Below are 18,810 nucleotides of genomic sequence, written 5' to 3'. Positions count from 1 at the left end.
ATAGATCATGTAGCTGGTTCATGCGGAGGTCGGTTCCAGTTTTTTCGATCCATCTGGAAGGATGTTCACCAGTGCTGAGGAAAGTTTGGAGGGCTTCTCTGCAGGGGTTTGAATGGGCTAGCCTAAGCATATTGACCCAAATAAGGATATTTCTTTCAGTAACACGATCTCTAATGCTTGGAATATTAAGTCCTTTCCGCATATTTAAAATTTTGGCAGTACGAGGGCATCCTAGGATGATCCTCATTGCTTCGTTTTGCAGTTTTTCCAGCCCTCCAAGCTTCCAGTCAGACACGAGTGCAAGTAGTGGCGCCGCATAATCAACCAATGATCTAATATAAGCAAGATACATCATTTTCACAATTTTAACATTAGCTCCATACCTGGGAGAGAGTATGGAGGAGGTGAATGTATTCAGATATTTGGGAGTGAACGTGTCAGCGGATGGGTCTATGAAAGATGAGGTGAATCATAGAATTGATGAGGGGAAAAGGGTGAGCGGTGCACTTAGGAGTCTGTGGAGACAAATAACTTTGTCCTTGGAGGCAAAGAGGGGAATGTATGAGAGTATAGTTTTACCAACGCTCTTATGGAAAATTGCATTTAGCTGAATGTATCCTTATGTACATAACAGTAAATGAACAGATAATTATTATTTATCAGTTAGACAATTTGGGACACCTAGGTCGCAAAAAATGTCCCCCTTCGATACCTACCACTGTCATATCCACAAGTTGCTCTGGACCTATTAATCATAAATGAAATATACATCACCAGGAATGCTGGTAAATATATAAATTTGTGGACTGTATATTAAAAATAATAAATGGTTATATATATACACAATTACATAACAGAAGGAAAATATATCTTAATATCACTCACCAATTTGACTGGAGATTAATGTGTATCATACTCAGGAAACCTCACTCTAACTAAATCTATGAAAATAATGCTGGTCAGAATTATACACAAATCTAGAGAGCTTATCTCAGGTTCCTGGAGAGGTCTTGTCCAGTATTACAACCCAGGATTCCGAATGGCCTGTTACCCCGGGTGTAATGGGAGCAAATAAACACAGTAGAAAAAGTTTAGACTTATATTATCCTTCACCAGTTTAGAACAGCAATATGTACACTATGTACAGTGATAAGTATAGTGCACTCCACGGTAAGCAAAGCAGAAATAGAAGCCACAAGATAGCAGACCGTGCTTCAACCAGCTCTAGAATGGGAATGACAAGGGCAGACAGGAGAGTGGTACCCACATAACCTCTGCAATTGCCAAAACCATCTTCTTATTGGCTAGAACCTGGTCACTAGTTGAACGACGGGGCCCCATCATCAACTCTTAGCAACCTGGTTCGCTGGTTGGGGGAGATAGCCTGTAAATGAGGGTGTGTACATGCGCCGAATAAAGGTTACGTACTCTTTGCATGCCACACCCCCACCCCGAGAAGGCTCAGGATTAGGCTGCCACCTCCCAGTGGTAACCGTGCCGCCATGGCACAAAATAATGGGACCGCCTTTCCTCTCCACCATCCAACTCTTAGATAGAGCTCAGCTTTTCTTGTGACCAAAAGCCAAACCCTAAACTTAGAGTGAGACAGCAGTCAGATAGGCTAGCATAGGTCCAAGATACAGGCGGACGGTAGCCCGCATCCCCTCACTAAAAAAAACCCCACAACAGGGGATAAAAAAAAGAGCATGAAAAGGGGTTACCACAAATAACATCCTAACCTAAATAAAATATTATACTCTAGATAGAGTCTGCCAACATATTTTCTTTGCCGGCAATATATTTAATGGACAGATTATATGGTTGCAGCCTTAGCGTCCAGCGCATAAGCCTTGTGTTGTGGTTCTTCATGGCTTGGAGATATACTAGAGGATTGTGATCACTGTAGACTGTGACCACCTGCGATGTCTGGCCCACATAAACATCGAAATGCTCCAAAGCCAGTACCAGCACGAGGGCTTCTTTTTCAATGGTAGAGTAAGCCCTCTGATGTGGCTGGAACTTGGCTGAAAAGTATGCTACAGGCTGCAACTCGTTGTTCCCGATTTGTAATAGTACTGCCCCAACCCCAGACTCACAAGCATCAACCTGTAATGAAAAAGGTTTGGAGAAGTCTGGAGACAAGAGAATGGGTGCAGTACACAATAGTCTTTTTGCTTTATTAAAAGCAGTGTTACAGTCTGAGGTCCAATTAAAGGGAACTTTTTGACTGGTAAGAGAGGTAAGAGGGGCTACAATATCTGAGAAATTCTTACAGAATCTTCTGTAAAATCCTATCATGCCTAGGAAACGTTGAAGAGATTTCCTATCATGAGGAACTGGATAATCTTTAATAGAAAGAACTTTAGCAAGTTTAGGTGCAACTTTACCACTACCTACTTCATGGCCTAGAAAAGTGACAGTGGCCTGGCCAAAGGAAGATTTAGATAAATTAACTGTTAAATGGGAACTCTTAAAGGTCTCAAACAGAGCCTTAAGTCTAAGTAGGTGTTGATCCCAAGTATCAGACACCACAACAATATCATCTAGGTACGCTGCCGTGCCTTCAAGTCCTTTAATAGCCTGATGGATAAGTTTCTGGAATGAAGAGGGGGAATTTTTCATTCCGAAGGGTGTAACTGTGTATTGATAATGACCTCCTGGAATTACGAAGGCAGAGATTTCCTTCGCCTTATCTGTCAAAGGTACCTGATAGTAGCCTTTGAGGAGATCTAATTTGGACACAAAAGTAGCCTTACCCACAAAGTCAATTATGTCATCCAGACGAGGAAGAGGGTAAGCATCTGTAATTGTGACCTCGTTCACTTTACGGTAGTCTGTACACATACGAAACCCTCCATCAGCCTTCTTCACAAGGATGCACGGTGAAGCCCATGGACTCCTCCACTAAACCATGCTTTAACAAAAATTCTACTTCCTGCTGAAGTAGCCTTTGCTTTTCAGGATTAGCTCTGTAGGGGGAGAGTTTAATTGGTTTAGAGTTTCCCACATCTACATCATGGTAACCTAACGTACATTTTTTCGGCACATCCGAAAAAATATTAGGATATGACTGTAGAAGCTCAGTTAAATTTGTTGCTTGCGTTTCAGATAATCCCTCCATTAAAGGGCTAGGATCCTTGAGGAGGACAGAATTTGAAAGTTTAATATTAATTTCAGAGATAGAGTGCAAAGAGTCAGAGTTGTCCTCAGAGGTAGAGGACAGAGTCATTACTGGGACTTTATCTGGTGTATGGAAGTACTTTAACTGATTAATGTGGTAAGTTTTAGTTTTTGAGGTCTTATCAATGGGAGCTACCACATAATTTACATCAGATAATCTACTTACAATCTGCATAGGTCCCGTAAATCTAGCTTTCAAGGTGTGGCCAGGTATAGGTTCCTGCACCAACACCTTGTCTCCTGGATGGAAGGAGCGGAATTGTGCACTTCTGTCATACCTCTGTTTCATCTTGCTTTGAGCTGTCTTTAGGTTAGCCTTGGCTAACTGACGTGCCACCTGCAACCTTGAAGACGGATTGTAGAGTGTTGAGCTAACGTCTTCTCCCATCCATCCTTCTTTGAGCACCCGAAGAGGACCCCGTACATTGTGCCCAAAGATCAGCTCAAACGGACTATACCCTGTAGACTCTTGCACCGTTTCTCGTACTGAGAACAGCAACAAAGGTAGTGATTCATCCCAGTCTGTAGGAAAGTGCATGCAAAAACTTCTCATCATTGTTTTTAATGTCTGGTGGAATCTTTCCAAGGCGCCTTGGGACTGAGGATGATAGGCAGTGGATAAGTTGTGGATTATCCCTAACCTAGTTAATACTTCCCTAAATGCTTTGGCAGTGAAGTTAGTACCTTGATCACTTTGAATAGTTTTAGGAATGCCAAAACAAGAAATGAATTTTGTTAAAGCTTTGAGAATAGCTTTAGTATTAATACTACGCATGGGAATTGCTTCAGGGTATCTCGTTACTTTATCCATAATCGTAAATAAATACTGATTTCCAGATTTTGACCTAGGTAGTGGACCTACACAATCTATAATTAAATCTGCAAAAGGTTCTCCATCAGCAGGTATAGGTTGGAGAGGTGCAGGTTTAATGGAATGTCCAGGTTTTCCAACTTGCTGAAATTCTTGGCAACACCTAATATGATTCTTCACATCTTTCTTTAATTTTGGCCAATAAAATTCTTTTGTGATTCTATACAAGGTTTTTGTAATTCCTAAGTGACCTCCTAATGACGTATTATGAGCTATATTTAATATTTGAGGTCTATACTTTGTTGGAACTACTAACCTGTTAAACAATTGCCGGCCCTCTATCTCATTACCAGTCTCAGTGCAGATCAAATAATCGTTTTTAACTTCATACTTGACCGGATGACCCAAAGAGGATTTACCCATGGCTGCCTCAAAAGCGAATTTTAAAGAAGGGTCCTTTCGTTGTTCCTCCCGGAAGGACAGTCCCTCGGGCATGGAAACAGAGACATCTGGCAATCCTGCAACCTGGGAATAGGAAGGCTTGATCGGGGTCTGTTCACTTGATTTACGAGGCTCCGGCCGGTGTGCCTCGTAAAACAACGTGGCTATTCCGAGATCGGAGTCGTCCAAGGATAGGTCAACATTCTCTCCAGACAACCCTTGGGATGTTGCCCGAGTTATGGCCAACACCGGAGAAGAATTAATCATTATAGGTTCAGGACACGAACTAACAGTCGTAATGTTATTACCCAGTAATAACACTGCATCTTTCATGGGGAATCCTTTTGAGACACCTACAGTCAAGTACCCAGTGTAATATTTGCACTGTACATAAATTTTATGCAAAGGAACAGAATATATAGCTCCTCCAAATGCTTCCAATAAAACAGAGGAATTCAAAGAAGTATTCTCTGAAAGGGGTAATATTCCCTCTCTTACAAGTGAGCAATATGCTCCAGTATCTCTAAAGGTCTTTACTTTAGTTGTTTCTGAGTTTTCCTGAAGGGAAATAAGACTTTTGCAATAATAAGGGGCCATACCTTTTTCTACTTCTCTAGGGGACATGTTACTAGGGATATTAGAGATTTTCCCAATGGGTTGGGGTTTATGGGGGCAGTTGGGACTGATGTGACCTACTTTATTGCACCTGAAGCAGACGACAGGCTTGCCCTTTACTCCCTGTTGACGTTGCAAATGGTGTCGTTCTGGCTGGTGTCTCTCTGGATACTGTTGTCGAGATGCACCATGAGTAGTTTGCCTCTCCGCAGGTGGACCATATGTTGAGAAGCGTGGCTCACCAGGTGACTTAGTTGGCTGACGTAGACGTTCTCCCTCCGGCTGGCACTTCATTCTCCAAGGTTGACGATCTCTGCTGATGCCAGGCTGTTGAAAAGAGAGACGGGACCGCTCGGACAAGGAGCGGTTAGTTTCGAAGGTATCAGCCAACCTGGCTGCCTCCAATGCAGTGGTTAAGTCACGATCCTGCAGAAAGACTCGAACCTCTGGTCCCACAGACTCCAGCAGGTTATCAATCAGAATAAGTTGCACCAGCTCCTCAAAGGTAGAGACACCACTTGCTTTATACCAGCTGGTAAAAGCTTTGGTTTGCTGTCTCACAAAGTCCACTAGGGATTGACCAAGCTGTCGTCTGCCCAGCTTAAAATTCTTGCGGTATTTGGCTGGGATACATGTATATGCTCCCAACACTGTGGTCTTCACTACTTGATAATCAGAAAATTCAGCGTCATTTAATACTGACGTAAATTCCTGTGCCTTACCCGATAATGCTGTATGAACCAACGATGCCCAATGCTGTTCCGGCCACCTCAAGGCTCGAGCCTGATTTTCGAAGCTTTCGAAAAATTGCTCTGGTTCGGCCTCATTGAAGCGGGGAACAAACTGTACTGCTTTTTGTAAACTAAAATCATTTACAGAATGCGAAAACTGCCTTCTTTCTCTTTCCCTATCAAATTCTTCCCTTGCGAATGCTCTCTGTTCCCTAGTTTGCTCAAGATTGATTTTTGCCAGCTCAAGTGCCAACGACGCTGATTCACCTTGAGACAACCCAGCTGCACTATACTGACCATTTTGCTCTGTAGGTGTATCATCTTCCTCCTGCGAGAACATAGTAGTTTTTGCCCTAGCTCCCGTAGAGGGAGGAGTCTGATGTGCCATCTCTTCTTCTATAAGTTTGTCAGCAATCAGTGAACGCAGTTGCGCAGCTGTGAGAGTGCGTTTGTATGTAATGCCAATGGAACGAGCAATTTGCCAACAACGCTGTAGGGACAATTTAGGTAGGTTATGCAAAGTATATGCCGACACCAGACGTCTGACTCGTCTAGGTGGCATAAGTTATTCGCTATTCACAGTACGATTGCAGAATACCCCAACGTAACACGTTAATTTGCAGAACACACTTAGCTATGCACAGTACGATTGCAGAATACGCATACAAGCAAAGCTGACTGCAAAATTCTCCACACCGAACAGGCTAGTAACAACTGACACTCAAAATTTGTAAAGCAATGCCAGACAGCAAGCTGCACAATGTTCCTGCTACGAGCTTCACCCTAAGCTCAACCGTTTCTCTAAGTCCAGCTCAACTCCCGGACAGGCCCCCATATTACAACCCAGGATTCCAAATGGCCTGTTACCCCGGGTGTAATGGGAGCAAATAAACACAGTAGAAAAAGTCTAGACTTATATTATCCTTCACCAGTTTAGAACAGCAATATGTACACTATGTACAGTGATAAGTATAGTGCACTCCACGGTAAGCAAAGCAGAAATAGAAGCCACAAGATAGCAGACCGTGCTTCAACCAGCTCTAGAATGGGAATGACAAGGGCAGACAGGAGAGCGGTACCCACATAACCTCTGTGATTGCCAAAACCATCTTCTTATTGGCTAGAACCTGGTCACTAGTTGAACGACGGGGCCCCATCATCAACTCTTAGCAACCTGGTTCGCTGGTTGGGGGAGATAGCCTGTAAATGAGGGTGTATACATGCGCCGAATAAAGGTTACGTACTCTTTGCATGCCACATCCAGTCGCCTGATATCTCAAGTTATGCAGGAATGCATATCCACCAATTTTGCCTCCTATTTGAGAGGTGTCAGCCCAATTTTAACCTCTAGAGCACGAAAAATTCTTCCCATTTCACCAACGTTCTAATACAAATTCAAACAAAATGGCAACTGTCTCTTCTTTTTTTCCGATAACATACTTCTTTTAAAAATACAATATAGGGCATCTATTTACCTATAAATTACCGTATTTCTGGAAAATATATACAGTATTTTCTACAGCTCTTATATGGGTGTGAAGCATGGGTGATGAATGTTGGAGCGAGGAGAAGGCTGGAGGCAGTGGAGATGTCATGTCTGAGGGCAATGTGTGGTGTGAATATAATGCAGAGAATTCGTAGTTTGGAAGTTAGGAGGAGGTGCGGGATTACCAAAACTGTTGTCCAGAGGGCTGAGGAAGGGTTGTTGAGGTTGTTCGGACATGTAGAGAGAATGGAGCGAAACAGAATGACTTCAAGAGTGTATCAGTCTGTAGTGGAAGGAAGGCAGGGTAGGGGTCGGCCTAGGAAAGGTTGGAGGGAGGGGGTAAAGGAGGTTTTGTGTGCGAGGGGCTTGGACTTCCAGCAGGCATGTGTGAGCGTGTTTGATAGGAGTGAATGGAGACAAATGGTTTTTAATACTTGTGCTGTTGGAGTGTGAGCAAAGTAACATTTATGAAGGGATTCAGGGAAACCGGCAGGCCGGACTTGAGTCCTGGAGATGGGAAGTACAGTGCCTGCACTCTGAAGGAGGGGTGTTAATGTTGCAGTTTAAAAACTGTAGTGTAAAGCACCCTTCTGGCAAGACAGTGATGGAGTGAATGATGGTGAAAGTTTTTCTTTTTCGGGCCACCCTGCCTTGGTGGGAATCGGCCAGTGTTTTAATAAAAAATAATAATAATATATATATATATATTTACATATATGTATATATATATATATATATATATATATATATATATATATATATATATATATATATATATATATATATATGTCGTGCCGAATAGGCAGAACTTGCGATCTTGGCTTAAATAGCAACGCTCATCTTGCCATATAGGACAAGTGAAAATTTGTGTATGCAATAATTTCGCCAAAATCATTCTGAACATAACGAAAAAAATATATTTGATTGTGTTTGTTTAGTATTAAATTATTGTGAACGTATTTAAAATATATTTAGCTGGGTTAGGCTAAAATAAATTGTTCTTGTTATAATAAGGTTAGGTAAGTTTTCTAAGATTCTTTTGGTGCAAAATTAAAATTTTTTCCATTAACAATGAAAAAAATATATCTTTAAACATATAAAAGAAAATTTCAGAAAGGACTTAATTTTAAATGAGTTCTTGCTAATTGACCAGTTTTACATATTCGGCACGACATATATATATATATATATATATATATATATATATATATATATATATATATATATATATATATATATATATATATATATATATATATATATATATATATATATATATATATATATATATATATATATATATATATATATATATATATGTCGTGCCGAATAGGCAGAACTTGCGATCTTGGCTTAAATAGCAACGCTCATCTTGCCATATAGGACAAGTGAAAATTTGTTTATGCAATAATTTCGCCAAAATCATTCTGAACCTAACAAAAAAAAACATATTTCCCTGTGTTTGTTTAGTATTAAATTATTGTAAACAAATCTAAAATATATTTAGTTGGGTTAAGCTAAAATAAATTGCGCTTGTTATAAAAAGGTTAGGTAAGTTTTCTAAGTTCCTTTTGGTGCAAAATTATAAATTTTTACATCAACATTAATGAAAAAAATATATCTTTAAACCTATAAGAGAAAATTTTAGATAGGACTTAATTTCAAATGAGTTCTTGCTAATTGACCAGTTTTACATATTCGGCATGACATATATATATATATATATATAATATATATATATATATATATATATATATATATATATATATATATATATATATATATATATATATATATATACATATATATGTATATATATATATATATATATATATATATATATATATATATATATATATATATATATATATATATATATATATATATATATATAATATTAATATGTAGATAAATTATGAGTGGTGGAAGGTAGGACGAGGGTGAGGAGGCGGATTAGTGGTTGTGTACCTCAGTATAGTGTTGGTGTTTGTGGTGGTGACAACGTTAGTCATGCGGTGGTGATTGTGTGGGATTTTTTTTTTTTTGCTACACTGGATCGTAACTTTATTCTACGCCAAGATGTAAGCTCAGTTCTGTTTTAAGATGTATAGGATTCTTCTGTAACTTGGTCAGTTATTTCCGAATCAAATTTCCTCGAAATTCTTGCATATTGTTTTGAAATTCTAAGCCCCAATGTTTGTGTCGTATCTTATTCAAAATTTGAATGTCAAACGATTAAATATTTAAAAAAATTCTAGTGTACTAAAAATTATAAGGAAAGTGATTTGCCGGAGTTATGGATGTGTGAGGGATGTTAGGTCAGTTGCTATGGTTAACACCCCTCAAGGGAGGTTCCTTGACGTTGGTGAGGGGCTCTTGATCTAGGGAATTGGATCTGTGCTCCGGTTCCCTGAATTGAGCCTGAATACCTTCCATCTCCCCCACATGCGCTGTATAATCCTACGGGTTGAGCGCTTGCATGTGATCTTATTAATAATAATATGGTTAAACATGTAAAGAAGACAAGCAAACCTAGTGAATTTACTGATGAACTTTCAATTACTGTTATTGGTTGTAGGAATTCCTTCTTCCTCTAAAAGCTTCTGAGTGACAGCGACCACAATTGAAATAAGTCACTTAGACTTTTTTGGATTATCCTAGGTTCTCTACACATATGCAACTATGTCTGATAATCTATGTAATTGTATTTGTGTGTACCTGAATAAACTTACTTACACCAATCGGCATCAAATTTTGAGCCCTGGTGTATTTTAATTAGAGGAAGATTTTTTTTTACTGTTAGACGATGCAAGTCCCAATTTTCCATTTTCAAAATAAGTTTAAAAATTAAGCTTGTTCAAGTTTGTATTTTTTTTAAATAAGCATAATATTTAAAGGATGTGCTCCAACACATTATGCACAGAATAACTTGTGATTTTCATAAAGAAATACTCTTGAAAGAAGGTGACTTGACCCTGGCGAAGAAGTCTTGTTCCAGTGAACTGGAGTTAACCTTCACTTCCTTGAATCAAATCTTACTGCATTCTATTGCCCAGGTGTTATATGACACTTGATGCTTCCTTATAAATGTGATACCAAATTCGTAAAGATAAGTTCATTGATTTCCAGGATACAAGAATGAGATATCCTCTGGGAAACAATACTGTGACTCTTTCTCTAGTTTTGTTTGATTCATCTCATTATTATTTTGACAGTTTAATTGGGTTGAATACCAGTATTTATAGGGAAGCACTAAGTGTCATGTAACACCTGGGCAATGGATTACAGTAAGATTTGATTCAACGATGTGAAAGGTAACTCCAGTTCACTGGATCAAAAGTTCTTCGCCAGCGTCAAGGCAAGGTGTCTTCCTTTGCAGATGACACCCATATTGCCATGGCAGTGACCTCCATCGAAGGCACTGCAAGACTCCAAGCGGACATCAACCAGATCTTCAAATGGGCCACTCAAAACAATATGAAGTTCAGTGAAGAGAAATTTCAACTACTCAGATATATGTTGTTAGGTAAGACACATATGCAACAGTTAGGTATCTTTATTATGAAACGTTTCGCCTACACAGTAGGCTTCTTCAGTCAAGTACAGAAAAGTTGATAGAAGCAGAAGATACTTGAAGACGATGTAATCAGTCCATCACCCTTAAAGTTTTGAGGTGGTCAGTCCCTCAGTCTGGATTTGAGAGGGACCTGACCTTTCAACATCTGAGTTCTTACCTCTCCTAGTGGCCTACGTCTCACCTCTTGGCGCTATAAAAGCTCCATCCTGTCACTTCTTCTCCATATTGTTTCATACTATGGAACAATGCTCTTCTCCAGACTGAGGGACTGACCACCTCAAAACTTTAAGGGTGATGGACTGATTACATCGTCTTCAAGTATCTTCTGCTTCTATCAACTTTTCTGTACTTGACTGAAGAAGCCTACTGTGTAGGCGAAACGTTTCATAATAAAGATACCTAACTGTTGCATATGTGTCTTACCTAACAACCTGTCGGTATTTTATACCATTTTAATGTTACTCAGATATAGAAAACTTGAGGAAATTAAAACTGAATCAGGGTATACAACGAATTCTAATAATACAATAGAGCGAAAAAGTAATGTGAAGAACCTGGGAGTGATAATGTCAGAGGATCTCGCCTTCAGAGACCACAACAATGTATCTGCCGCATCTGCTAGAAAAATGATAAGATGGATAATGAGAACCTTCAGAACTAGGGACGCCAAGCCAATGATGATTCTTTTCAAATCGCTTGTTCTCTCTAGGCTGGAATATTGCTGCACACTAACGGCCCCCTTCAGGGCAGGCGAAATTGCTGAGCCGAAGAATGTACAAATAACTTTCACGGCACACATAAGTACGATAAGGCACCTAAATTTCTGGGAATGGCTGAAGCCCCTTGATTTGTATTCCCTGGAACACAGGCGAGAGAGATACGTGATAATATACACTTGGAAAATCCTAGAGGAATTAGTACCAAACTCTCACCCGAAAACTACTCCCTATGAAAGCAAAAGACTCGACAGGAGATGCAGCATTTCTCCGTAGCTGGATGGCTAGCGCACTCAGCTAACACTGAGATCCAGAGTTCGAATCTCCTCCGGTACGGCTGGAAAAAATTAGGGACGTGTTTCCATAAGACACCTGCGGTCCATGTTCACTCATCAATAAAATGGGTACCTGGGTGTTAGTCGACCGGTGTGGGTCGCATCCTGGGACAAAACTGGCCTAATTTGCCCGAAATTCTCAGCATAATAAGCTTCTTTCTATGTAGTAGTATGTCATTGATGTCAGCTAGGCCTGTATACCTTGTACATACAGTTGTAGTTATTTCTTGGGTAGCTTTGGGTAGAGGTTTTGATAAGGACCTGCCTCGCATGTGCCAGTAGGCCTTCTGCAGTGTTCCTCCATTCTTATGTTCTTATGTAGTAAATAAAGATATTATTATTATTATTATTATTATTATTATTATGAAAAGCAGGGGCGCCACGAGTACACTGAGAGACAACACAAATGTCAGGGACCCAAGACTGTTCGATTGCCTCCTGGCATGCATAAAGGGGATTACCAATAGACCCCTGGCTGTCTTTAAGAAGGCGCTGGACAGGCACCTAAAGTCAGTACCTGACCAGCCCGGCTGTGGTTCGTACGTCAGTTTGCGTGCGGCTAGCAGTAACAGCCTGGTTGATCAAACAATGATCCACCATGAGGCCTGGTCTCAGACCGGGCCGCGGGGGCGTTGACCCCCGAAACCCTCTACAGGTATCTCCAGACAAAGACCCTGATGGAAGATGTCATGAAGGATGCTGCATTTTCACTGCCAGAGCTTGAGGGTATTGTTAATCTACGGCTCTTGTTAATTTTGATAGTGTTAGGTAACAGGTACTATGCTTCTTGGGCAGGTTGAGCTAAAACTCTTGGACCTCTTGGGATGTGTCTTGATGCCGTTGATGAGCTGCTGATTCAAGGAAGTGGAAGTGTTCTCCCCTTCCTTGCAATGGACTAGACTTCCTCCCATTCCTTATAAGAACATAAGAAAGGAGGAACACTGCAGGAGGCCTGTTGGCCCATACTAGGCAGGTCCTTTACAATTCATCCCACTAACAAAACATTTGCCCATCCCAATTTTCAATGCTACCCAAGAAATAAGCTCTGATGTGAAAGTCCCACTCAAATCCAACCCCTCCCACTCATGTACTTATCCAACCTAAATTTGAAACTACCCAAAGTCCTAGCCTCAATAACCCAACTAGGTAGACTGTTCCACTCATCAACTACCCTATTTCCAAACCAATACTTTCCTATGTCCTTTCTAAGACCTTATTAATATCCCCTTTATTAATACCTATCTTCCACTTATACACTTCGATCAGGTCTCCCCTCATTCTTCGTCTAACAAGTGAATGTAACTTAAGAGTCTTCAATCTTTCTTCATAAGGAAGATTTCTAATGCTATGTATTAATTTAGTCATCCTACGCTGAATGTTTTCTAACGAATTTATGTCCATTCTGTAATATGGAGACCAGAACTGAGCTGCATAATCTAGGTGAGGCCTTACTAATGATGTATAAAGCTGCAGTATGACCTCTGGACTTCTGTTGCTTACACTTCTTGATATAAATCCCAGTAATCTATTTGCCTTATTACGTACGCTTAGGCACTGCTGTCTTGGTTTAAGGTTGCTGCTCACCATAACCCCCAAGTCCTTTTCGCAATCTGTATGGCTAAGTTCTACATCATTTAACTTATAAGTACTAAGGTTATGGGCACTCCCAAGCTTCAGAACCTTGCATTTATCTACAATGAACTGCATCTGCCACTTTTCTGACCAAGAATAGAGTTTGTTTAAATCCTCCTGAAGTTCCCTAACATCTACGTTTGAATCAATTATCCTACCTATCTTTGTGTCATCGGCGAATTTGCTCATATCACTAGTAATTCCCTCATCAAGATCATTGATATATATTATAAACAACAACGGGCCCAAGACTGATCCCTGTGGAACGCCACTTGTTACAGATCCCCACTCGGATTTAACCCCATTTATGGACACTCTCTGCTTCCTGTCTGTGAGCCATGACTCGATCCACGAGAGCACTTTTCCCCCAATGCCATGAGCTGCCACTTTCTTTAACAGTCTATGGTGCGGAACTCTATCAAAAGCCTTACTAAAATCTAAGTAAATAATATCAAATTCTTTATCGTGGTCAACAGCCTCAAAAGCTTTACTGAAGAAAGTTAATAAATTAGTTAGACAAGACCGGCCTCTTGTGAATCCATGCTGAGTATCATTAATGGCTTCTTATAATCTCAGCTATAATTGACTCTAGTAATTTGTCTACAATTGAGGTCAGGCTTATTGGGCGGTAATTTGACGGTAACGACTTGTCCCCTGTTTTAAAAATAGGAATTACATTAGCCATCTTCCACATATCAGACACTACACCTGTTTGAAGAGATAAATTAAAAATATTAGTTAATGGCTCACAGAGTTCCATTTTGCATTCCTTAAGAACCCTTGAAAAAACCTCATCAGGACCCGGCGACTTATTTTGCTTCAGTCTGTCTATCTGCTTCACAACCATCTCACTAGTGACTGTGATGTTACATAATTTATCTTCTGGCCCACTATAAAAATTAATTACTGGAATATTGTTAGTGTCTTCCTGTGTAAAAACTGAGAGAAAATAATTATTTAAAATCGAGCACATTTCATTCTCTTTGTCAGTAAGATGTCCATAGTTATTTTTAAGGGGACCTATCTTATCTTTAACTTTTGTCCTATAGACCTGGAAAAACTCTTGGGGTTAGTTTTAGAATCCCTAGCAACTTTAATTTCATAGTCCCTTTTAGCTTTTCTTATCCCCATTTTAATGTCCCTCTTAATGTCAATATACTGATTCATAAGATGACCCTCACCTCTTTTGATATGCCTATAAATTCCTTTCTTATGCCCTAGTAGATATTTGAGCCTATTATTCATCCATTTTGGGTCATTTCTATTTGATCTAATTTCTTTATATGGGATAAACGTTCTTTGAGCAGCATGTATAGTGTTCAGAAAACTGTCATATTGATAGCTCTCTTCGTTACCCCAGTCAACAGATGTTAAGTGTTCTCTAAGCCCATCGTAATCTGCTAAGCGAAAATCTGGGACTGTTACTGAGTTATCGCTACTATCGTACTTCCATTCAATGCTATACGTTGTATGGCCCCCTGCGGGTTTAGCGCTTCCCTAGATTATGATAGTTCGTGAGGCTCTTAAAGGTGTTGATCCTTGAGCTCCTTGACTTCCTATGAAGGATGATTCGAGGTCGTAGGTTGAGAGTTGACCTGCAATTTATCTGCCTCTTGGGGCTTTAGAAACAATTACTGCGTTTATGTGGTTATGTAAGTACAGGGAATACCTGTCATCCCGCAGCAACCTAAACAAGTCTAGTTTATGATACCCTTATGAACACTAAATGAAGATAAAGGTTCTGTAAATAATGAAGGGTGTCAAGGCTTCCTGTTTCCTAGCGTGTACTGCTTTCCGACTCAGTTTTAGTTACTCGCGTGATGTTTACCTGCGTGATGTATCACGGCAGGTAAACCATCCTATGATGGAGTATGATAGAAAAATATCCCGCGTGATGTATCCCGGCAGGTAAACCATCCTTTGATGGAGTATGATAGAATAATATCCTGCGTGATGTATCACGACAGGTAAACCATCCTATGATGGAGTATGATAGAAAGATGTCTTGCGTGATGTATCACGGCAGGTAAACCATCCTATGATAGAGTATGATAGAAAAATATCCTGCGTGATGTAGTATGCAGAACAGTCCTATATAATGGAATGATAGGAAAATTTTCCTGCGTGATAAAATATACTAGGAAAACCATCCTGTGTGATTAAATATGATAGGATATTCATTATTTTCCAAGTATGAAAAATAGTAAGTGCTGTATTTAATATTTTTGTGCCGAATACTCTCATCAGAATTGAGTACGATCCCATACTTAACACATACATGAGCAGGAACCTACAAATTAATATTTACCAAGAATATCCAGTGGGGAATATTTTTTAATCATATATACTCGTGATATCACTAAGAGCTCTAATACAAAATGCTATTCTAAGGCATATTATTAAAAGTTAATGTAGACCAGATGAGTGTCGGTCATTAATATCAAAATTCAATCAAGGCATACACAGAATTTCAAATCACGATTCATGGGTAGTTTAGAGAGAAACTGAAATCAAATGATTAAGACATTACGAAAATATCTATTGATAAAAATAAACCTAATCTAAAATTGCATATGTAAGACTTACGTGCTGTTATTATACTTTCAGTGTTGCTGGTTTAAGTGGGGTACTACGCCCTTGCACACCCACTGGGGGTTTAATCTGCCTTTAGTATGTAGCAAGTGTCACGTTACAAATAGCAAGTGCAATACTAATTAATGTTACTCTTATATCAGTTTACTAACAGCTTATATTAAAAAAAATATTTATCAGGTGAATACAGTTTGGTAGTGCATATATTTCGCGCTTAGCGAGCGAATGATCGAGCCTCCATCGCTCTGGGTTTGAATGACCCACACGGTTTTAATGCTTCATATTAAGTAGTTAGAAAAAATGTAAATCAAACAACCTCTTGGGACTGCGCCTGAAACAGTATTCGAGTTGCTTGAGGTTGTGATAATGAGATAATCTGTGCCTCACGAAGTACTCTGACAGTGATATGTGGGGCTGACGTTGATTGTTCACTTGTTGGGTTTGGTCGATGGTTGCTACGGTACACTGTTGTTGGTCTCACGTGTTAGTGACCCTACTGCCTCCCTAACTTGCTTAACCTTTAGCCAATAACTTCTGTAACATATCCTGCAATGCGATATAAGTCATTTTCTTACGGGTGGATCAGTAAGCCAACGGAAAGTGTTGTTCAAAGAGGCCAAATGTTACTGAGCAAGCCATCATGTTATTAAGACAAAACAAAATCTTCCACCATCACTCTCTAACATTAGGTAACTTTTTACGTGTACCCTCCCTTCAATTTTCTTAAAATATATTGGTTCATCCCGTTAACTTGGACATAAGGTGAACAAGAGGAGGAAGCATATTGTATACCCCCAAGATATATAACTTACAGCTTTTTGGCAAACTATATTGTACACATCTGAAAGAATCTGGGTTTGATTCCCGGACGAGATGAGATGCATGAGCAAGTCTTCTTGCACTTGATACCCCCTGTTTATGTAGCTGTAAATGGTCACCTGGGTATTAGTAAACATTTGTGGTTAGCATACGAAATAGTATACTTTAGACTGGGCTGGATTATGAAAATAAGCTGGTGTAGGATAACAGCTCTTACCCTGAAGAATATCGTTTCGGTCCGACTTTGACCATTTACAAGGCACACTAACATACGACGGTAAGGCAGCCAGTATATACTGGGCCCCTTACCGTCGTCTCTCAGTGTGACTTGTAAATAGTCCAAGTCAGACCGAAACATTCTTCATAAGATTCTCTCTCCTATGTACGGCTATGGACGGTATTGTGAATAGCGTGACGAGTGTCACGATACACTCAACACGAAGATTATTTCTGTGGTGAATGTTGAGTAGGTGATAAACTAGAAAAGTATAGCACCTTCCAGAGCCTTTTATTAAACATTTTGCCCCGTATAGACTATTTTTATGCGAAATACACACGAGCAGTACGGCAGCTACATTAACTTTTCTCTTGGCCTTCAAATTATACGTCACCTGTTATGAGATTTCCGTACTTCTTGTGTGTTTCTTAACTTACATTGTGTCGGTATTTTATACCACCTGGACCCAACTCATCTAAGAGCTATGAAGAAAAGACTAAGTAGAAGAAGCGGCTTTTACTGGAACAAGTTTGCCTCTGCGTAGAGCTTTACATAAGCAAAACTGGCCTGCTACAAGTTTGGCCTGCAACGTGTCATTTCTTTACTACTGTCATTAGTACTCTAGTTGAATCCACCACACAGTTCCCTTTTAACACTAATATGGCTACTGAAATTTACGTTAGTAATTCAATATGGAACGTTGCATAATATATTCATATATTAATTATAAGTATACCGAAATCTAGTTACTCTATTTTCGGAAGGTGTGTATTTTCTCCCAATGGAATTTATAACGTGGGTAAAACCAAAAATAGTATTTATTATTATCAAATATCCTCCGAAAAGGGATGTCTATAGTAGTCGAAATTTTTTTTTCCTCAGGTTTTCATGGGATAACTTGAGAAAGCCTCTTTTGATCGGCTTCAAATTTTGGAAAATGGTGTAACATGAGTAGAGGAAAGTTTGGATTGTTATCGGGCTGTGCAGCTGCCAACTTCCTAGCCCAAATTGATATATAGGTTTCCATTCGAGAATGTCTCTTCTAATAGGCTTCAAACCTACAAAATTGGTGTATCTTAAAGGAAGGTTCGGATTGTTAAGGGACTGTGTAAGTGCTGTTGTATTTTAAAGATGTGTGATATTACTCACGAAATCGTAATGACACGATTGTAAACAAACCATTCCACGGGCGGGGTTAGAACCCGCGAAGAGAGTTTCTTAAAGCTCTTTCCTATGTTGTATAAATATACCTAGTTGGGGGAATTTTATTGTGGCTAGTTGGCCCAGTGGCTAACGTGTCTGTCTGGAGTTTTGAGACTGATCGCCGGTTCTAAACCCGCCCGTGGTATGGTTTATGTGCGATATTATTTTCCATCTGATAACCAGAGAAGCTTCTGAACCTTTACATACAATGACGTCTTTAATTGAAAATTTTTAATATATTTTTTCCTTCCATAGATGCAAATTTGCCTGTTTTACAAGAAATAAAAGTGAGAATTATTGGTTTCTGTGCAATAATGGGAGAATCCCTCTTCAGATTACCAAATTAAAATATACAAAAGATAATTCAAGATTTTAGAAATGTTTTTTTAAATGTTACGCCCTAGCTACCTAGCACATCTTGCATAGTAGAACAACTGCTGTGAGATTCATAAAGA

At 39.5% G+C, this 18,810-nt stretch overlaps 1 protein-coding gene across 1 annotated transcript in view; it reads left to right on the top strand.

Moving 5' to 3' along the window:
• Positions 1-9,232: 9,232 nt before the first annotated feature.
• Positions 9,233-18,810, top strand: part of LOC128705146 (putative leucine-rich repeat-containing protein DDB_G0290503) — a 44,293-nt gene continuing 34,715 nt past the window's right edge. The window contains exon 1 of the mRNA XM_070096508.1: positions 9,233-9,345. Coding sequence (XP_069952609.1) covers positions 9,344-9,345 — 2 coding nt within the window. The 5' untranslated portion in view covers positions 9,233-9,343. The remainder of the gene's footprint in view (positions 9,346-18,810) is intronic.

Source organism: Cherax quadricarinatus, chromosome 4, assembly GCF_038502225.1.
Source record: "Cherax quadricarinatus isolate ZL_2023a chromosome 4, ASM3850222v1, whole genome shotgun sequence".
Classification (NCBI taxonomy): Eukaryota; Metazoa; Arthropoda; class Malacostraca; order Decapoda; family Parastacidae; genus Cherax; species Cherax quadricarinatus.
The sequence above is the reverse complement of the archived record's forward strand: the minus strand, read 5'-3'. Positions and strand labels throughout refer to the sequence as shown.